The sequence below is a fragment of the Thalia democratica genome, chromosome 1 (assembly GCF_965202585.1).
Source record: "Thalia democratica chromosome 1, ktThaDemo2.hap1.1, whole genome shotgun sequence".
Classification (NCBI taxonomy): Eukaryota; Metazoa; Chordata; class Thaliacea; order Salpida; family Salpidae; genus Thalia; species Thalia democratica.
Genome location: NC_139165.1, coordinates 19,967,505 through 19,991,169, shown reverse-complemented (window position 1 = coordinate 19,991,169; position 23,665 = coordinate 19,967,505). Strand labels below are relative to the sequence as shown.

General features: G+C 25.9%; 1 protein-coding gene across 3 annotated transcripts; it reads right to left on the bottom strand.

Moving 5' to 3' along the window:
* Window positions 1-2,214: 2,214 nt before the first annotated feature.
* On the bottom strand, window positions 2,215-22,840 carry LOC145849058 (uncharacterized). Of its 3 annotated transcripts, XR_014372311.1 has the most exons (20): window positions 22,619-22,840; window positions 19,447-19,548; window positions 17,679-17,828; window positions 17,114-17,352; window positions 16,421-16,504; window positions 15,693-15,882; window positions 15,312-15,429; window positions 14,055-14,211; window positions 12,146-12,259; window positions 9,851-9,974; window positions 9,301-9,391; window positions 8,899-8,997; window positions 8,334-8,412; window positions 7,973-8,081; window positions 7,112-7,296; window positions 4,890-5,002; window positions 4,584-4,670; window positions 3,233-3,950; window positions 2,567-2,944; window positions 2,215-2,499 (listed from the first exon to the last, which is right to left on the bottom strand). XR_014372311.1 is itself a non-coding variant. In XM_082954148.1 (18 exons), the coding sequence occupies exons 1-18, from the start codon at window positions 22,784-22,786 to the stop codon at window positions 3,676-3,678; spliced, it is 2,484 nt and encodes an 827-aa protein (XP_082810274.1). In that variant the 5' UTR covers window positions 22,787-22,840; the 3' UTR covers window positions 3,032-3,675. The 3 variants fall into 3 exon arrangements, 1 of the variants encoding a protein (XP_082810274.1); XR_014372310.1 differs by having other exon boundaries at window positions 2,215-2,944; XM_082954148.1 differs by lacking the exons at window positions 2,215-2,499; window positions 2,567-2,944 and having other exon boundaries at window positions 3,032-3,950.
* Between the last annotated feature and the right edge of the window lie 825 nt (window positions 22,841-23,665).

Genomic DNA, 23,665 nt, shown 5'->3' with positions numbered 1-23,665 from the left:
GAGTTATCTAAAGTATTACAATATATTATTGTGTTATAAAACTTTTTGACGAAAATTACCCTATTTATTACTACAAAGAGTACGTCTATCTAAGAAATATTTTTAAAACTAACTTACTGTTGATACATAATAATACAGAGATTACAAAATGTCTATGTAAGGTATGTAAAATTTTACCAAGTTCATAGTTAGAATCATCATATGCTTTAATTTTGAATAACCATCTTTCAAAAGTCAATTTTTTATTTAAAACACAAGAATTTAAAATTTATCAGTACATAGACTGATGATAATCATGCTTATAAATTTTCTAATGGGAACTAGACAAACAAGGATGATAATTTTTTTGGACTTGACTTTACGTAAGGAAAATTTAAAATACAAGTTTTTATATTTAAATCTCTAGGTCAGGAAATATAAGGCGAAGGTACAAGGTAGTTAATCTTGGCAGCCAAATTCAGATCAAAAAATCTATTCAGCTAATTTATGAGAGTTTCTAAACAGAAAAATTTTGAGATTAAAGAAAACAACAAAATTATATTTTACTTTAAGTCTTTCTTAAATACATCAACCTTAAAACTAACTTATTATGTGCAAGAAAAAAAGAAGTTGATTAAGATATCATAAAAAATAGCCTGAGATTTGATAAAAAACTAGATATAAGTTTCAAAAATTTCATGTGCTTTATATTTCTGTTATCAAACCGCTCCTGATTAGTGAAAGAGTTTTAAATGTTTTTATTTGTTATAAATGCTTTACTTAATACATTTAAGTCGTTTCTTTTAGCTCAAATACTAAACAATACTTTTTTTAATTTAATGAAAAATTCAATTCATTACACTTGTATATCAAGATAAATAAAATTAAAAAAGCTATTATTATCCATATAATAAATTACTGAATATTGTTGAGTCAAGGTTTTCAATGAGCCACAATATTTCAAAAAGTGTTAAAAAGGAAAGAGTCTAATCTAAATTACTGTTGGAGTGGTGAAATAGCTACTTTTTGAATAAAACAAAACAGTCTAAGTCTCAATTCCCAATTTTTTATGACCCTATTAAGAAATTCAAAAAGTTAAGGCCCTTTGCGACAAACATTTCTCAAAAACTTTTATACGGCTAAGATTTTTTAGTGTTTTACATCATCACCTACAGAATATGTAGTGTAAGATTCAAACTATGGCCTTGTGGCTCCCCTTTGCAACTTACGGTCACCAAAAATTTATGAAATGGCCATATACCCCCATTTTGGGAAACCCTAGTCTAAGTTAACACAAGTGAGTAATGTTGAAAAATTATTTTTAAAACTAATCAGAAAGCAAATAAACTGATTTTTTTAAAGTTAATGAAACTTCATTTAATTGGAATAAACTAAAACTTATTAACTTATTTACAAACTTATCTTAAATTATAGCCAAACTATTTAAAAATTATGATTCTAATTAATAATCATGAAAAATTAAACTAATCAGAAAGCAAATATACTGATTTTTTTAAAGTTAATGAAACTTCATTTAATTGGAATAAACTAAAACTTATTAACTTATTTACAAACTTATCTTAAATTATAGCCAAACTATTTAAAAATTATGAAAGCAAACCTTTGATTTACAAAAAATACTAGCTTGAGCTACTTTAAGAGATGAAATAAAGATCAAAAATTAAAATAGACGGAATGGAAGCTAAGCCTGATTAGAAACTTAATTTAAACCGTATTAATAACAATATAAGTATGAGTTTTATTTAGTTTTAACTTATATATGTTATTATAACTTTAACTAAGTTTAACTAAAACTAACTCTCCAAAAACCAGTAACTGAAATAAAAAATAAAACTTTAAATGTTATACTTTGTCAAAGTTACAAAAATATTTACTGAAAATTAAAAAGAATATAATTAAAACTAGCCGTATTTTTCTATCAAGTAAAAGCTATCACCAAATAGAGTAGAAACCATGTGATTGATTTATAGTCAAGTTAAGCAATTAATCTATTTAGTTTTAGTCAAAACATAACAATCTTATGGTTTCATACCAGAGTTCCCAAAGATTTTTGGCAAATTTTAACTAGGTTTCCAAAATTTTATACAGGTTTCTAAAACTACACATTTTAGAGATTATTTTTAGTTTAAAGTTAAGTTTTAGATAAGAAACTGTGTTAAATAGTACAAAAACATTGGAAAAATACTGTAAAGCTACTTTAAATATGTTTCAAAATAAAAAATACTTATGTTTAATATAATAAAAAATTATGACAAAAACTTTTTATCTACATGATAGATTTTTTGTGTCAAATTGAAATTTTACTACTTAACATGTTAAAATTGTTAAAAATTCAAGGTTTTTTTAGTACTTTTTATTCAGAATTCCAGGTTTTTTGGCCTAGATTGTCAAATTCCAGGTTTTTGGCAACCCTGTTATACTGAAATTTAACTGGACAGTTTTTGTAGAAGTTGTAGTCCGTATGTAGAGGTTTGCAGAGAGAAGATATCTGCTTGAGAACTGCAAAATATAATTAAAATTTATCAGTTACTTGAATACAGTCATAAAAAACACTTCAAATTTCAACTTATGACGTCATAATATTATATGAAGGATCCACGCTTTCTGATAAAAAAAGATTTGACAGTGAAGCAGTATGAAGCCCTGGAGTAGAAAGACTTTTTTGACAGAGGCAGTAAAGAAGATTGAATTTTCTTCGTTTTCTCAGAGGTCCAGCGTCGCATAAATAAATAAAAATACATAAATTTTGTTCTAATGTAGAAATTTCACTTAAGAAACAGTTACAGCTTTACAAACTACAGTGTATTCATACCATAAAACTATTTTAAATTAAAACTACTTATAATATAAACTATGTGGTTTCTTAATAGCTATACCTTTAGCATCAATAGCAGATACATAGTTGCCACTAGTTTGAATTTGGATTACCAGATTTTTTCTTTGCCTGAAATTTCAATAAAAAACATTTATACTGTACTTTAAAACTTAACTATACATATTATGTTGTTAAAACAAGTAACAAATAAATACGTTTTAACTATATCAGTTTATTACAAATGGTAAAAGAATAGTTAATAATTAAAAAGGTATCATTAAAATACACTAATTGAAAAGTACAACAAGTTTAAAACTACTAACAAAAATTTATCATAAAAAAATTTAAGTTTTATTTTTACTTTAGGGTTTAGACACTTATGTATAAAAGATAAAAAAACTTTTATCTCATTAATACCATATATTGGTGTGGCTTTGACTGAAGATCTCACACAAATAGCATTTCGAAGAACACTTTTTGACCACTTTTGAAAGGTACTTTTCTTGTTACCTTGGAAGCAAAAAAACGTTTACAACTTTTATAAAAACGAACTACACTTAAAAATAATCAAACGAATAAAAACAACCATATCAATGTCATAAGTAAATCACACAAAGTTCTAGTCCGAAGAGTGCCAATCCAACTGTTGTAAATTTCCTAGAAGTATCTTGAGAGTACGGAGAAAATGGCTTGGAATTTCAGTTAACATTCAGTAATTAGCGACAATGTTAAAGTTAGTAATCACTTAAAAGACAACTTAAAATCAAGCAATTAAATTAAAAATTGAGAAATTTTAAAGTATCTACTAAAAATCACAACTTTCAAGCCCGAACATTTTCCCGCTTCCTTTTCACTCTTTATCAAAATATGCACTTTTCGGTGATGAAGTCGTGGTTCATGGCCTGGCTGACCGTCAGCCTCTTCTGGGGGTCGAGGTGAAGGCACTTGTCCAGCAAATCGGCGAGCTGTTCCGTCTTCCTGGCCTGGAACTCGTTGTACTTGCCGATTCCCTGGCAAATTTCCTTCTTCAGGTCGTGCTTGGGGGAAATGTTGGACATGACGGTGATTTTCTCCCTCTCCGTGATCTTGTCCGACTCGACGTAGCAGAAATTGAGAGCTGCGTCGAAGTGCTGGTCTGTTGGAAGGAAATGATGGTTAGAATATTGCTAGAATAACAAATGAGCTTTGTGTAGCTTTAAAACTGTTATCTCAATGGGGTAACCAGAGATTTGTTAATATTTAACGCAGCGGAAGTTTTGATGGTGGTTGTTGTATAAAAACTTTAAAGCTTTTGATAGATGGTATTTTACAAGCATATTTATCATTATTTGATTTAAAATATAAACACTGAGTTGAAAGGTACAGGGTTTCCACTTATTAAGGTAAAAAGTCCTGCTTAAGATACTTCAAACCAGCCTGAGTAAGCCTGGTTTGGTGGCAACCCTAGCTGTGTGGCAACAACTAAATCTTAGGATAGTCTTAATGCAGGTTCTTAAACCCTTTTAATTTTATTTAGTTAACAATAAATCTTTAAGCTTTTGAAGCAGAACTTTACAAAAGTATTTAGTATCAAATAAATCTTAATATAAAAAAAAACTTTGTTTTGATAATTAAAAAAGAAATTAAGTATTGACAACAATTAATTAACTAATAGTTTTTTAAATGGCTTTTTTAATAACTCTGTAAGGTAACTTATCAAAAGTTCATAGTCGATTTATTGTTTGTGTTTTAAAGCACATTGTAGAAACTTTCTACTAAAAAAAATTACCTTTCAGTTCTCCTTTCTTTATGACTCTGTGTGGAATTTTTCCCTTAATATCCATCATCAGTTTAAGCATATGATTGTTTGACTTACCTAGAAAATTTTATAACAGTTTAGTAAAAGCGAACACAAATTCGATTGTTGTTCAAGTTAGTTCAATCATTTAAAGAAAAAAAAATATCATTAAAACTATTTAAATAAATTTAAATTAAAGTTCTGTTATCATTTCAATATATTTATAATTGCTGCATGTAGTGATTTAACCTGTAAAGTATAGGTTTATAGCTAAAATAAATTAAAACAATAACAAACCTTGGAAAAGAATTCTTCCAGTATATAATTCGTAAATACTACAGGCAATTGACCACATATCAATACCATAGTCGTATTTCAATCCTAGTATAATTTCTGGTGCTCGGTAGAATCTGTTGAAAAAATTATACAAATTTATTTTTCAAATATGCTAAATAATTATTGTTTCAATTCAGTTTATAGTGTATAAGTATTTTAAAACAAATCCAACACAAAAAGTTATAATTATAAATATTGTAATTACTTTTACTTGATTTTTAGTTATTATAAATACACATAACGGTTGGTACAACTCATTGAGCTTTTATATAGTAATTAAATCCACATTAATAGGATTAAATTTAACTTTTTTATACAAAATATATAAGCTAAAAACTTTACTTTCAACATCTTCTTTAATTTTGTTTTTAAACTTCGTTAAAAATGTTGATTTTTATTACAAATTAACTATTAGATTAAACTGGAGTGTAAAACTTGAGTTTCATTAATGCTATCATTTATAATTTCCAAATAAAACTTTACGGACATATTACAAATAGTTATTATCTTTACTAGTTGCAACTAGTATCTAATATTACCAAAAGTGCTTGATCTTAGTTAAAATTTAATGTTACATTTTAATATAAATTATAGGATTTAAGTTAAAAACATCATTTGAGTTATATCAAATTTTATTTTGCACATAACAATTTTGATAATACTAATAAAGTTAAACAAGTGGATCTACTTTCTATTACTGATTTTTGTTTTATTTTCCAAAAAAACCTTAATTTTTAAATAAACTTTGGTGTGTTTTGAAAAACGCCTACTGAATATATAATGCCAAACAATATTCACTTTATCAATTTATGGTAGGTTACAATTTAATCTATTAAACTAAGAAATTCATTGTCTTATTTTCTATGAATCTTTTTTTGATTCTGAGCCTTTTTTTACTTTTTTATATACTTGTAAAAACTATTGAAATGTTTTTTTTTAATTTACAAAACTACTTTAAACTAATCTGTATTTTTGTAACTTAATCTAAAACTATTTATCATTAATAAAACCTTATTTTTGAAACAAAAAATCTTGAAGTTGTTGCGTTTTTTGAATAGCAAATTTGATGTTGAGTTAGTGTCATTAATTTCACAGTTAGTTTGAAGTAGATATAATACAACTGATAAAAATATAATAAAAGGGCTGCACAACACATTTTAAATAAGCCTACTGTACACTTTGTCAATTACAAAATAAAAAACTCTGAAGTTGTTGCTTTTTTTTATAATAACTTGGATGTTGTGTTAGTATCATTGACTTCACAGTAAAAAAAACTACAACTAGTAAAACAAATAATAAAAGAGCTTAAGCGAGGGCTGGATAACACTTTTTTAACTAAGCCTACTCAACTTCTGTTATAACAGCACTTAAGTATCTTATGAAATAAACTTTGGGTAGTACTTAACAGTTATTTATAGTTTAATTAACAAAAGGTTTAAACAGTCAACTATACTTTAACTAACTACACGAGACTTTTAAGCCATTGATTAACATAAATACGAGTCAAATAAAGTGGTAAAGTAGTTGTTTTGTACTTAACCTAGCTTTTGAAAAACTAGTAATTTTTAAACAAGACAAAAATGACAGGCCTTACAAACCATAATGTGAACATTAAATTATTAGAAAGTTTTTTTGCTTTGATGCTAAACTATCGATTTAGAAAAAAAACTTTTCTTGAAATTGTTGAAAGTGTGGTACAAATACAATAAAAAATAACTCTTTTACATTACAACTTACTTAAGGGCACGTAAATCACTTTTTTCACAATTTGATCTTATTTTATCGAGTTCAAACTAAGGTACAAGATGCTTTTTACACAATTGTAAGATAAAGATACTTTTAAAACAAGAACTGGTTTTATACCTGAACAGATATAATTTAAGATTTCCTGATCAAAAATGTGATAAAAATATGAAAAATAAAATACAAAATTATTTAAATTCTTAAGTTTTTTTTAACAAAAGTAAGTATAAAATAGCACCACATTGCATCGAACCTTACATCAACTTATTTTAACCAAAAAAACTATTTCATGTTAACTACTACTAAATACCTTTTAATATGTTTAGTGTAACCTTAAAAAGTATGGTGTTCATCTGTTCAGCATTTATCAAAGTACATGAAAATTAAAAGTGATTAACCTAACAATAACATAAAATACAATAAAAACCAAAAAGACAAACCTTGAAACTAAGTAGGGAGTAATTTCCTGATCTACAATGTGACTTGCGCTACCGAAATCACAAAGTTTAAGAACGGTGTGGTTTTTATTGACCAATATGTTGTCTGGTTTTATATCTGCGTGCAACAAATTGCATCTCTTCAACAGTTTGAGCGACATGAAAAGTTGTTGGGAGTATGACTGTACCTGTGGAAATTTAAAAAAATAAATACTAATTAGCTATTAAGGCTTCTATAACTATGTCAAGTATAAATTTAACTTCTCTATAATTTATTAACTGCATCTTTGACACTCTATAAAAGAATTGTTTTGAGTACAAACTTATAACTAACTTAAGTAACAGTTTATGTCATTTTTTACCCTGATTGATTTTATAATTAATTATTCTTGATTATAAATTCATTGTATCTGTGGAAAGATTATTTTAATTTTAATTGTGTTTTGCTAGTATATTAAAAGAGAACATCATTAAAATCTAATAAATAATTCCAGGTTTTTTAGTGATTTTCTTAAAAATTCAAGGTTTTTTTAGTTTTCTCAAATTCCAGGTTTTACCAGGATTAAAGGTTTTTTAGAAAGCCTGTTTAAAGCTAGCAAAGTATTAAAATTTTTAATTATAATTAAAATTAATTTTTATCAAAAGCACATGCTTCAGTAAGTTTCATTTTAAATGTTTATCTCAGTCCGTGTGTTCATAAACATACCTGTAAATCAGAATTTTTAAAATAAATACTTTCAGATACTTACTTTCTATCAGTAGAACTTTCTGATAAGATAGTATTAAACTTACCACTTAACTTGCTACATATAGTTCTAAAATTTTAAGATAGCAATAAAGTAAATACGAAACAACAAAACTTACAGCTTTAATATTGAGTCCGACGCCATTGCCATATTTCTTCAATAGTTCCCTCAAGTTCATGTTTAGTGATTCGAATACTAAACACAAATGGCCCTTGTGTTGGAATTGCCTGCAAATAATAATAAACGTATTATTTACATTATAGTACAATTGATATTATGCTTAGATATACTCAACATAATTGCTTTACCTGCACAAAATTAAACAAAAAGTTGTTCTTGAACACAGGTTATACTTATAGTAGAATAATAAAAATAAACTAAGAAACTATATTATCTGGTAGTTGAAGGCAATGGTATTAATCATAATTATTGTAATCATATTAACTATTTAACTTGTACAACAAAATAAAACATTTTACCTGTATAATTGCAAACAATGGTATTTATCATCACGATCTGTTTCATTTAACTTTTTCAAAAACTCTAACTCCCTCAATCCTAAAATTAGGTTGAATCAGTTATTATTAATTGTTAAAATTGTAATTTCTACTATAAACATGCTTAAACAAAAATATATGTGATAAATTTTGTTGTTATCAAAACTTATACAAATAAACACTTGAGTTTAATTCTTTTTAACTTTAGTTTATGTAAATTTTTATTTGATACAATAAAAGTTCTCATAACGATGAAGAGGAAATTATATAAGTAATGTTTAAGTATTTTTACATAGCAACATATCATATAAGTCTCTTGATTTCTTATGCAAACAATTAAAAAATTCAGCAAATAAAAGATATTAACTTTAATCACAAACTTAACAAATTAAAAATATATTTCTAAACGTAATACAATAAAACTGAAATATTTTTTTTAATAATAAAAACAAACCAGTTTTGTTGAAAAACGAACCCTGATCTAAGTTGAACATAAAAAAGGTATATATGTATTTAAGATTATAAGATAATATAAACAAAAACAAACCAGTTTTGTGCATGAGATCGTTTTTCCTGATAATCTTGATGCAAACTTCATTCTGATCCCTGGCCTTGTCTCTAGCTCTTACCACGTTACTGAATACACCTATAAGTTATATAAAAATTAAAACATCTTAATACACTGTTTAAAACATTTGTTTTTATTATATTACGTACATAAATAAATATTTAAATGAACCACCTTGAATATATACATCTACTAACTTAATATATATATATTTACTTGCTATATTAATAAACAATTAAATAAAAATACTAACTTTAAGAACAAAATAATAATTAAATAATATATAAACGACAGGTGAATAAAAACAAGTAAAATGAAACATATACATATTCAACAAAAGCTATGAAATAAATAAAGAACATATGAAATGTATGAATTTACCTTGCCCAGTGAACCCGTATACTTCGTATCTTTTGTCTAACACTTCTCCAATGCTGACTCGGTAGTACCCTTGACTGTCAGTCCAATTGTCCTGTTGATAATACTGGTGTCAATAAAAGTTGCAATATTTATAGTATTTGTAAGTCTAGTTGTTTTGAATTGTATAGTTTCTTAATGTTATATTAAATTGCGTCAAGTCTTGACAAACTAGTTGTGCAAAAAGTACAACCTTTAAAATCTCTAAATATCCTGTGTAGTTTGCAAGGATAAATAGAAATAAAAAATACCAGGTGATTACAAGTGTTTCAATTTTAATATTTTTCAAGGTAAAGATTTTCAGTGTTTTTAAGTCATTTTAGACTTATTTTTTGAAATAATAGAAAGATTTTACCTTTTTATATTCAAAGTGACGTTTGAGACATCAAACGGCTGATATGTTAATAATTAAATTTTCATTATGATGGCCTGCAGTACCCATCTTAACTTTAAGTTTAGCGGGTACAAATTTTCACTAAACATTTATATTAATAAATAACAATTTTTTTTTCACCTGTAAATTTTCATTGTGGCCATCAGTGCCCCTTTTAACTTGTGTTTTGGTAGGCACGAAATTTTCACTGAACATGTCTTCCTCCGATGATTCGTCGTCTTGTTGCTGTTGTTGAGATGGTGGTCTGTTTAAGTGTTTGTTATGAGTTTGGATATTGTAATATAAAAATAAATGGTGAAATTGATTATTAAAGAATTTTGAAAATAATTATCATTATTTACTTATGCAAGACTGTTTTAATCACGCTTCATGAAGCTCTTTTTTGAGATGAAATTATCTTACAAGGTTTTTTGAAGTTTTGTGTTTGTATATCTTGTGTTTGAAGTTTATTATTTTTAGAGTATTAATATTATTACCAATGTATTATCTTCATAATTTAAAGATAACTCCTTGTTACGGTAACCTTTAGGCATCAACTCAAAAACTTTGCTGGTATACAATGGTGTAGACCAGGCTTCCCAAAGCGAACCATAAATCCCCTTTGCAGGCCATCTTAGCAAGTCAGGGGCAATAAGAGGTGTTTAGGTTTACTTTAAAAAATTCAAAACTTATACTGGGGTTTATAAGTAGTGGGGGGACGATCATTTGTTACTTTTTGAAAAAGAAAAGTTAAAGAAAATTGTCTTGAGAAACTCTGGTGTATACTAACAGGGTTGCCACTCGTCTTTTCAAAAAATTTTCCAGGTTTTTCAAATTTCTTCCAGGTTTTTTAAAATACACATTCTTGGGTCTATTTTTAGTTTAAAATTAAATTTAAGGTAAGAAACTGTGCTAAATAGTATAAAAAGATTGAAAAGGTACTGTAAAGCTACTTAAAATGTGATTTTTAATTAAAAAAATTTATGGTAATGACTTAAATTTTTTATCTATATGATAAACTTTTTGAGTCAAACCAAAACTTTACTACTGAGGATGTTAAAGTTCTTAAAATTTCAGGTTTTTCCAGGTTTTTTTTCAAAATTTCTTAAATTCCAGGTCTTTCCAGGTGTTTTTGCCTTAATTGTCAAATTCCAGGTTTTTCCAGGATTCCAGATAAAGTTGCAGCCCTGATACTAACCTACTTATAAAAAATTCATAAAAAAACTTATTAAAACACGCAATTACAATTAAATTCTGCAAGAAATAGAGGTTAAATAATTCAAGCTATCTATTCTTAAGTTTATTCTAAACAAACATAAAAGCATGTGATGATTTATAAATTATTAACATCACGTATTGCAGTAATGACGCGTTTAAAACAATAAATGAAAATATATTTTTCAAATATAATCGTCACATAAATTATTGATAGTTCGCTTTACTGGCTAAATTGTTTTATTTTTGAATGCTGAGGTAGCATTATTTATTTCAATCAATGTAATTAAATTCGAACATAAAAGCAATGATTTATAAATCTATTTCATTCTATTTATATTGTTTTCTTACCTCTGAAAATAAATGAAATCATTTAATCTATTTTTAAAGTATATTTAATTTAATTTTCAAACCAATTTGTTATAAAACAACTTTATTACAAAATAAACACTAAAAACTTTTTAAAGCAAAAAGTTTATAATCTAAATAAATAGTGAAGTTACTTTAAGATTTGATAATATTTTTGAAAAACAAAGTTAAATGTGTTACTAATGACAGCATCACAATAGTTACTAAGTCACTGTTTATATTTATATTTTTTATTTTTACAAACATCATAATGGAGGATCTTTAATGTTTCTTACATAAATTTTGATATGCTTTCATTGTTATGGTCACATGAATTATTTAGACACTTGTTACTGAGTAACATTTTAACACTTGAATTAGAATATTAGAATACAATTTTTTCTAAGTTTTGTTTAGTTCATTTTTATACCGTTTATAACTTTTTAATCCATGTAGTTATAGAAATCATTTATGATATTATAAAATTTTAAACATACAAAACAACGTTTATAGAAAAGCAAATAAACTTATCCTTTAAGCAAACAAAACTACAAATTAAAACTTATGAAACCTAACTGTTTACAAAACAAGAAAAACCAAAAACTAAAAACTTTTAAATTTTAACTTTAAAAATGTACAAAAAGTCAAATAAGTTTTTTAAAAAAACTTTATAATCACAATGTAGATATATAATGACAATCAAGAGCAAAGTAAATTTATCAAATAAGTAAACAATATTGTAGTACTAAAATAATCACAAAACTTATCAAATATAAATTGAATTTCAAATAAACAAGAACAGCGTTTTATATTAAACTTAATTCAAATGTTCAAATATAAATAAACTATAACTGTAATTTTTATAAAACTAACTTTGGTGGTTCAATTTTATCTTGTTCAACACTAGGTTGTTCAACAACAGAATTTTGCTGGGATCCATTATTGTTACTATACACAGAATTTGAAGTTTGAGAATTAACTGGAGATCTGAATTTATTTGAATATTAAAAATTTTGTTGTGTGTTTTCCAACGTTGCATAACGGGTATTTTGAGCAAATAAATAAAAGTACGTAATTTGGGAGAAAAATGTTTGATATAACACGCTTGGTGTGTAATCATACTTAAAAAACATTCATACTGTGGTTTTTGTTTTTCATTATAATTATGTTTAGAAATAGTATTGAAGTTCAAAATTTCAAAGTTAAAAGTTAAACACTTTTATTTAACTTGTATTTTATAAAATAGTTTAAATATTAAAAAAAAAAGTTTTATTAAGAAAATAGTTACTAACACTATAATTTATTAAACATTTAGTTTTGTTTTTGAAAGAATTTTTTGAAAATTTTCAACATAGACTAACTAAAAAAGTTATCAAATTGCCATAAACTCAATAGTAAACTTAGGTATCATTGTTGAAAAAAACTTTATGAAATAGTATATTTCATTCTAAAAACCATCTTAGAAACTAAAATGACTTGTTTGCAGTTTTTTTGTGATTTTACTTTAATTTAAATCCAAAAAATAGCGTTTCATATAATTTTATTACTAATGTCTTCCATTATGATTGTTTAATTATTTTTATGCTGAGTTCTACTTTAAAACAACTGTTCTTAATCTTATATTTATTTTTGTTTTTACAACATAAGTACTTTTTCTTTAAACCACGTCCAATTAAGTAAAATATTTCAATAATGAATTTAATTTAGTTTTAATTTAAAAAAAACTTTTGTGATGCTTGCTTATTGAACTAACTATTAGAAATTCCGACGGAAACCTTTGATAATTTTCTCAGCTAGTATAAGTCAGCTGGCCATATTCTGAACCAAGTATTATGTTTAGAATTATGATAATATGCAAAAATATACTTTTTTAAATATAATGATGTTTTGTTTAAGAATTAAGTACTAAAGCTGAACAAAAAAATATCACTGAAAAATTGAGGTAACGTTGATTTAATATAAAAATTAACTTTGTATAAAAAGTCCAACTAATTATTTAATTCATTTAAAAAAAAATTTGAAAACCTCAAACATAGATGACTTTATCTTAGATTTAAGTCTTAAACTACTAAAAGAAGAATGAAACTAACCAGTTTTGACCACAAAAACTTTCAATGATTTGATTTCCCAAGACATTATTAACATAATTTAAAACTAATTACCGTATATTATTAAGAAAATACTAATTAAATTTTAGATCTGTTTTTTAAATTATAAATTAATTAACTCAATTTAAACGATTTAATAGATAAATTATTCTACAGCTAAGACTAAACACTATTTTACTCTAAAAAGCTTTTATACTTAAGGTTTTAATTATAGTGTGTTAGTTTGCAATGATTTTTTTATTAAAACTCAAGTACAGTTTTATTTATTTTACCTATTGGTGTTAAAAATATGAGATTCTTTTGTTATAGACAGATTGCCAACAAAATTATGACACATACTTCTTAAATTTTAAATAGATACTTAAATTTACCTTAGTAATGAAAAATAAACCGACTCAAGTTACCGATATTAACCAGTAATTATTTTAACTACATATAAATGCTTTTAATAAAAAATATAATGATAATCTTATAATATATCATAAATACATATATATACATATACAAACAATATACCTTACTAATTAAAAATTCCCTAAGTTACCGATATTTACCAGTAATTGTTATAACTACATAAAAAGAATTTAGTAAAAAATAAAAATAATGGTCTTATAATATATCATAAATATATTTTTTCATAAACAATATCATACACTAAAACAAACTGAACGTACCGGGTCAGTGGCGAATCCTTGTACGAAGATTTACTTGAAATGGAAAATGTCTTCCTGCTTTGGGGGCTTTCCGCGGGTGAGAACCCCGCAATTCTCAAAGTCGATTCGACGGCGTCGTTTTCCAGTTGCATTGCTTCGTCCGCTTTTGCAGAGTATCCTGTGGTGAAAATTATTTTTAAGTTCAGTTAAACATTAAATGTGCAATACTTGATTTACATACTTGTACGGGTGGTCAATTCTGCACAGGTAAGACTTAATCTAAGCCATACAAGTCCTAAATTACATATTTTTATACAGGAGTAGAACAAAAAACTCAACTTTAACGCATAATCTTATCCACTGTATATAATCTTAGACCTTGTATATTGCAAATTTTAACTTCCTACTCTTAATCCTACAATTTTAAACACATAATTCATTCTTAGCTATAATATTAAACTCTTATCCCTGTAAACAATTATCTTTAATCTAAACTTATAGTCCTTTAAAACCATCACTCTCAAATCTAATTAACACCCTTTAAAATTAGCTTAATAAATGTAATACAACTTTATATACATAAATGGCTCATGTAAACTGTCTCACAAGTGTAGTACTATTTTTACCTTGATAATTTTAGTAACACAACAATTTATTTTCAACTTAGGTTTAATATATAGAGCAAACATTTATTAAAACTAACAAATTATTCGATTTTAAGTTCATTTCTTACTTCAATTTTCATAAAAAGTTCTATAAGAAATCGAAAAATGTTATATATCAAAAATAAATATCTCTTTCTTCTGACCAACACAGCCATTGTTCAATTATAGTATTGTTCAATTAAATTAAATTTAAGCCATTCCATTAAATCTTTAAACTATCAAATACTAATTCTTAAATCTCATACCTTAATAAAACCTTTATACATTCTGTGGTAGCCCAACACCTTAATCCCTAAAACTATACAGAAGTAATAAATTAGCACAAAATATCCATTGTAACACTGATCTTTAGCAGTGTTATATAAAGTATGATTATATATATATATATATATATATATATATATATGTACCTACATGAACTCCAATATAGCTTACATCTAATTTAAATTCTAAGTAAAATACTTACAAGAAACATAATACACTTAACTATTTAAATTTAAACAAAATAACAAGATAGAATTTTACTTTTTTAAATATTAACTTTAATTTTTATAAACATCTTGAAACTTCTGAAAAATTTTTTATTTTCAGAATAACTACATTTTCTACTAACCAACACAGCCATTTTGAAGATCTTGCTGGTGCTTTTTCAAAATTTCCAATCTTTTCAACTTCCTCTTTTCAATCAAATCCTCCTCGTCTTCCGATGATGGCAAGTCAACGTTTGCAAGCTGTTGATATAAAATTAATACTATTAAGCAAAACATTTTTTTATTAAAATTCATATTAAAACTTTTTGATAGGTAATTTTCTTTAATGATAAGTAAATTCTACTTCTGGTCATCATGATAAACAAATATTTTGTTCTGACTTACAACACCATTTCATTTAATAAAAATATATATATTATTATTAGACTCCCGTGCACAAGAACTTATTATATTATTCTTTGTAAATTATTTTACCAGCGAGAAAATTTAAACATAAAACTAACATCTTCACTGTCAGATGATTCTTGCTTCTTATTACCAAGTCCCTCGCTGAAAGTTCCCTTGAACTTGTCATCGTCCTTCCTCTTTCTTTCGTCACGCCTGGATGATCTCGACCTCCTCCTATCACGTGATCTGCTTCTCCTGTCGCGCGACCTGGACCTTCTTGAGCGCGGTGATCTTCTATCACGTGATCTGAAAAATAAAGAGATTTATTTAATTACAACAATTGTGTATATTTGCTGCAAACTGATATGTAAAACTGATATTGTTGTTTTAAAATAACTTTATATACTTACTATTTAGGATTGAGTTTTTAGGTTGGTGTATTTTAAAGGGTAACTAGATAATTTTTTATAGAAAATTAAATTGAAAAACCAGAGCTGGGAAAAAACAAAGAGCTTGTTAGTAGCATATTAAATATAGCATTTGGTACTTGTAGCAATTACTTAAGAAGCTCATATCAATTAGCTTTTGTTTTAACCAATGTCAATGTGCCTTATTTTTACCTTTGTTTTACCTTTATCATACTTTAAGTTGACAATCCATTTTTTCAGGCTACATAAACTTCTTCTATAATAAATCACAAACCTTGTATCTATTAGCTTTATTTTTAATCACTATTCAATTATACTTTACTTTAAATGCTTTTAGTTTTTACCATAGCTTAAGTTGACAAAATATTCATTAACTAAAAGACCCCATATAAAGTTTTTTATAATAAATCACAAACCTTCTGTCAACTCTGCTTCTGCTCTCGTCGGTTCTTCTTCTGTCACTGACTTCGTTTCTCGATGACCTGTCTCTTGAACGTTCTCTGTGATATTAATTAAATTTGTATAAGTGTTAGTGATACTTTCTATATGTGAATAATATAGTAAATATTTAAATATTTTAAAAAATAATTTAATAATAATTAAAATACTTAAACAATTGAAATACATTAAAAGTTTCTCTTGCTTATATTTTTATTTCTTGCTATAAAATACTTTGAGAGAATATATTCGAATAGCCTGAAATCAGCTGAATGTATAAACATAACTATATCATTAAGATCGTCAAAAAAAAATGTTTATCAATTAAAATAAAGCAATAGTACACAATGAGAAAGTATATTCAATAGCCTGATTGTATAAACACTAATCAAATATTTTTAACTTATGCAGAACATCAAATAGACAACTGTTAATCAATTAGAATAATGTTACCTCGTTGATCTTCTTCTATCATAATATGACCTTTCTCTGCTTCTACACATTAGTACAATATATTTCGTTAAAGTTTTTTTTATACTATAACCTATTTTACTTTTAATAATAACGCATCAAAAAACTTAATATTATCCATTTACAATGCACTTCAATTTTAAAAATACATTCAAGTAAAACACTACCATTTTTAAAGTACAAGAAATTTAAATAATTACCTGGACCGTCTTTTAACTTCGCCCCTTCTTGAAGACTCGTCCCTGTTTCTGTCCGAGCGACCCCTGTCTCCATGGCGACTGTCCGATCTGTCTCCGTGACGACCGTTGTCCTTGCGGTTGCTCCTGGACCTTTCCCTGGACCTCTTCCTGTCGTCATCGCGGGACCTCTCGCTGGACTTCTTCTTTTCGCGGGACCTGCTCTCTTTGAGCGGAGACTTTCTCTCTTTGGGGGATTTTTCCTAAAAATGTATGTTTCATTTTTACAATAATCTAATTATGGTAATCAAATATGTTTTATTTATTTACAGTTTCATTATGCATTTATTGAAAATTTAACAAAACTATGTTAAAATATGCACAACTTACAAATATTTCAAAATTTGGTTTGATTTGGTGTATACTTTAACTTTATTTTATTTAAAATTTACACTATGTAATCTCCTTTTTTAACAACTTCTTAAAACTGTAAATACGAACTTTAAACTGTTTAAGCTGGCTTTTAAATCTAAAACATATAGACTTTTTAAATAAAACTTAAATGAGCAATCAATCTAGTAATTCTAACCTTCCTATCTCTTTTGTCTTTCTTATGCTTCTTCTTACTGCTTGCATCTAACTCGGATTGTTGCAGTTGCTTCAAAAGTTCCTGCTTCTTCTTTTCGAGGTCGTCGATGTCGGCCTGATCCATTTGATCGTCCTCTATTACGATGGGAGACTGTATAAAGAGTAAAATTGTAATTAATCAAAGAAATTATTAATATACCAAAATATTCAGTTTTGTTCTTTTAACATAAGTATCACGAAACACATAAAATATACTCATTATTATTTCTGGGAAACTGTTGGATAAAATGTTGTTTAAAAGTAAATATGTTTAGTATTAACTATAAAATGTCAAAACTAGCATATAAAGTGTTTTAGATTAACACAAAAAAAAAACATTAATAAGCTAAGACACTTGATCATCTAAATTTACAATAGAAAACTATTATAAAATGAAATAAAACTTAAATGAAAAACATTTTATCATTTGGTACTTTCATTAAGACGAATAAGTTGCAATAATTGAAATATTGCTAATTAAAATAATTTTCAATGGAGCTATCTTAAAACTATACATGAAAACAACAGGACAAATAAACTAAGCTAAATCATCTCTACTATGATTGGTGAATGTTGACAAACATTTTTTTTAATTTTAGACCTACAAGTTCTTAACTTAATTGGACCTTTGAACTACTTAAGGGCATAGGGGGGTTGTAGATGACTTTCCACAACTTAATCTTAATTTATGAGTTTTATCTAAGCTACAAGTTACGTTTTACAGATTTTTACAATTCAAAATAATTTCTAAAATATAGCCGGTTGAAGTTGGAGAGTACAATAGGTTACTTATAGGAGGAGAAAACTAAAATAGCAATCAAATTAAAATAACAATTCCATCTCTGTTTTTTGAGATAAGTACCTCAAATTTCAGGAAATGTTCCTTAATATTTTTAAAAATATTTTGTATTTTATTTTTTATTATCAAAATTTTGATGGGACAGTTATTTCTAAATATTGCAAGGAACATTTCTAAAAAAATTGAATTATTTGTCTCAAAAAACGAAAGAGGAGATAGATTTTTATTGAATCAGTTTTTTTTTGCCTTTTTAGTTTGCATCTCTCATAAGAAACCTATTGTACTCTTTGACTTTGACGCACTATATCTCAAAGATTAATTTGAACAGTAAAAATATGTAAAAAACAACTTTTAGCTTGGTACAACTCTACAAAATAAGATTAGTTGTGAAAAAAGTTGTTTATCCCCCCTATGCCCTTAATAAAAATATAGTAATTATGAATAAGTTAAAACTATTGTTTATTTGTACTTTTGTTTATTTTGACAATGGGACTTTTAGAAAGGAATTAAAATTACTCTTATAAATAGTACTGTGAAGCTGGAAAATTTTATATAGTTGTGCTATGTATTTTATAGCAGTTAATATGTTTGAAAAATACACTAAAATGTACTACTCTTATGTGCAACTATATCTTTATTTTTGTTAACTCCACTTAATAATTAATAACATGTTAAGTTTTTTGAAACTTAAAAGTGTAAAATAAAACTAAAAAATGAACTCTACAACAGTGTGATGTAGGAACAACAGTATTTATGGTTGTACAAACAGCAATACTGCTGACAGCTTTCTAGAAATCAATAAACTTATTATTAAATAAAAAATTATACATGAAAAAAAAACTAGAAAATTATTTGATATGGACTTATTTAAAACTAAGGAGATGCACAAATGTTGTTAGTATGTTTGCAAATATGTTTCTAATCAAATTACCTGATTTTCCAAATTCTTCCCATTTTCAGATTTGTCAGATTTTATTTTCTTTTTGGGGACTTCTTCACTGTCGCTTGACCTGTGGTGCTTCTTTTTCTTATCCTGGAAAAAATAAAACTAATCAATTTTTATACTTTAAGCAATAATAAATAACATTTGATAGTTTTAGTTTTTAGCATTGATAATGTGTAAAAACTATTTTAGGTAACAATTAATTGTTTAACATAAGGGAAATTAAAGATAAAAATTTTATGAAAAACTTGTAAACAATCTAGTTTTAAAATATTGATATTTCAAATAAAACTTTATTTAAGTTAAATTTAAAATATACCTCGAAATGATTTTTTTATATCAAATTAAACCAAATAGGGTAAAGACTTTTTTTAAGTCTTTTTATATACATTTTTATATGCTACCAGTTGCATTTTAAATGGAATTTATCAAAACTTGAAAGTATTTTAATTCCCTATGGAAGCTTGAAACTAAAAAGGCAAAAAATGTTTATTTCACTATTAATCTATATCTACTAACAAATTTAGAGCAATATCTTTTTAGTCTAGTTTTTATAAAATTAAAAAATATTATTGAAAGAACTTTTTTGAACTATAATCAATTTTTTTTATTAACAAAAATTCCTGGCGTTTTTGATTTTTGGACATTGAACTTTAATATTTTTTTCATTTGTTTTGAAAGACTTATATAAATATTTTATGATACATATCATAAGAATTTGAGGTCTCTAACTTGAGAAAAATAGGTATATTTCTAGATATTCTTTAAACTTCAAAAAAAAAAACAATAAATTAAAAAATATGGTCTGTAGGTTAAGGCCATAGGGGGGTCCACTTTGTTTTTTACAACTTGATCTTATTTTGTAGAATTTAATCTGAACTATCAGACTTTTTTAACCGCTTAAAAAAACTTAAAGTAAATTTTGAGATATAAGCAATCAAAGAAAGGGCGTTCAATAGGTTCTTTATGGAAGGCAAAAACTTAAAATGCAAAAAAAGACTATTTCACTAAAAATCTATCTCCTCCTTCATTTTTTGAGTAATCTTTCTCAAATTTTTACAGAATGTGTATCATTAAACTTTAAAGAGATCTATTGAGGATTTTTTTTAATTTTGAGTGAAAAAAAAATTTTTGTCAAAAAACTACCCTTTTTTTTAGTTTTTTGTGGATAAAATTTTTATTTTTCAAAATTTCAAAAATTCCAAATTCAGATTCTTCAAAATATTAAAAGGAACATTTCCTGAAAATTTGAAGTCTCTAGGTCAAAAAATGAAGGAGGAGATAGGTTTTTAGTAAATTTTTAAATTTCCAAGAAAATTGACCCCAAAAAATTTGCGGTCCATACGTTTGTATTGGAAACTTTTTATATCTCAAAAGTTAAATTATATTTTTGAATTCTATAAAAACGGGCTTGTAGTTTGTATTTAAAGCTTTCATATAAAATCCAAAGTTATTTTTTGTAAAAAAAAAAGTCGGACCCCCCCCTATGGCCTTAATACTTTTTTTTTTTAATTACATTTTATCTCAATGCATAATTTTTTTATTCTATAAAAACTGACTTATAGTTTATACTTCAAAATTTAATCTAAAAAGCAAATGTTATTTTAGCAAAAATATGCCGTTCCCCTATTCCCCTAAATTGATTTGATTCATTTATTATTATCATTAAGGGCATAGGGGGTCCAACATTTTATTTTGCTAAAAATAACATTGATCTCATATGAAAGTTTGAAATGCAAACTACATGCCAGTTTTTATAGAATATAAAAAAACCTTATTTAAGTTTTGAGAATTTGTAATTTTCATAAAAAGTTTCCGATACAAAAATATAGACTGCAATTTTTTTTTAAACAATCTTCTTGGAAATTTAAAAAACCACTAAATATCTATCTTCTCCTTCATTTTTAGCGCTATAGACCTCAAACTTTCAGGAAACACTCCGTTTATAATTTAAAAACTTTGAATGTTGCAATTTTAAAAGAATTAAAAAATAAAAATTTAGGATAAAAAAACAAAAAATTATATTATTCAAAATTAGAAAAATTCCTGCATTCAATCTTTTTGAAATTAAGGGCATAGGGGGGGGGGTAAACACCCTTTTTTGGTTTTTTATCTTATTTTATATAGTTTTTACTAAGCTACAAGATGCTTTTTACAGATTTAAAAATTTAAAGTAATTTTTGAGATATAGCCGGTCAAAGTCGGAGCCGACAATAGGTTTCTTATGGGAGGCGCAACCTAAAACGGCAAAAATAGACTATTTCACTAAAAATCTATCTTCTCCTACGTTTTTTGAGATAACTACCTCAAACTTTTAGGAAGTGTTCCTTGATATACTTAGAAAATTCTGTCGGAAAGAATTTTTAAAAAAAATGAAAATAAAAAAATTATATAAAAAACAAACAAAAAAAACAGTTTTTTTTTTGTTTTTTTATTATAAATTTTTTTTTAAATATTTTTTTTTAAATTCCTTCCGACCGAATTTTCTAAATACTGCAAGGAACATTTCCTGAAAATTTGAGGTAGTTATTTCAAAAAACGTAGGAGGAGATAGATTTTTAGTGATTTCTAGTTATTTGCCGTTTTAGTTTGCGCCTCTCATAAGGAACCTATTGTTGGCTCCGACTTTGACTGGCTATATCTCAAAAATTATTTTGAATTTTTTAAATCTGTAAAAAGCATCTTGTAGCTTAGTAAAAACTATATAAAATAAGATCAAAAACCAAAAAAGGGTGTTTACCCCCCTATGCCCTTAAATAACAGACTTTCTGTAAAAATTTAAAGAAGATTGCATAAAAAATGAAGAGGAAATAAACTTTTAGTGAAATGTTCTTTTTTTATGTTTTTTGTTTGCTCCTTCCATTAGGAACATATTGAGGTCACAGACTTTAATTGCTTATATCTAAATAATTACTAAGATTTTTTCAAATGGTTAAAAATGTCTGATAGCTCAAATAAAACTCTATAATATAAAATTAACTTATAAAAATCAAATGGACCCCCCTATGCCCTTAAACTACCTATAGTTATAAATCACTATTGTAAAAAATTAAACTTTAATTTTTAATTAAGTTTTTAATTAATCTTAGTTATTATCCCTCTATATAAGTTGTTGTTTTTTTTTGTTTTCAATTATTCTAATAATTACTTAAAATCAGACCTTCTTTCTCTTTTTATGATGTTTTTCATCACCATCTTTGTCGTGGTGCTTGTGTTTCTTCGACTTTTTCTTGTGTTTGTGGGACTTTTTGTGCTTCTTATCAACATCCATGTCCTCATTTTCAGATGAGACGTCGTTGTAAGCTTGTATGTCTTTCAGTGCTTCCATTTTTAATATTTTTTTTTATATATAAGTTGAAGTTGGTTTTTGTAATAGTGTTAACTATCTGAAAAAGATTATATTTTCATATGTAATTCATGGATACAAAACTAATAAAATTTCATATAATTTAAAAGTTGCTGTTTATATGTTTCAGGCAAATATTGCTTAACTATGTTTAGTTTGTGGTTCTCTTATCGTTATCTTAGTAGATGTATGTCAGTTTTGTGTATGTTTGTACTAATAAAATATGTTTAGCTTGATTTAGTTTGTTGCTTGTAGAAAACTAAGTTATGTGGATTTATTACTGCATACTTAAGGGCATAGGGGGGTAAACACCCTTTTTTAGTTTTTTGTCTTATTTTATATAGTTTTTACTAAGCTACAAGATACTTTTTACAGATTTAAAAACTTCAAAATAATATTTGAGATATAGCCATGAAGATATAGCCATGAGATATAACCTCAAATTTTCAGGAAATGTTCCTTGATATATTTAGAAAATTCTGTCAAAAGGAATTTTTTTTAAATATAAATTTTATATAAAAAATAAATAAATAAACATTTTATTTTTAGTTTTTTTGTCATAAAATTTTTATTTTTAAATTTTTTTAAATTCTGTTCCGACAGAATTTTCTAAATATTGCAAGGAACATTTCCTTAAAATCTGAGGTAGTTATCTCAAAAAACGTAGGAGGAGATAGATTTTTAGTGATTTCTAGTTATTTGCCGTTTTAGTTTGCGCCTCCCATAAGGTTCCTATTGTTGCCTCTGACTTTGACTGGCTATATCTCAAATATTATTTTGAATTTCTTAAATCTGTAAAAAGTATCTTGTAGCTTAGTAAAAACTATATAAAATAAGATAAAAAACAAAAAAGGGTGTTTA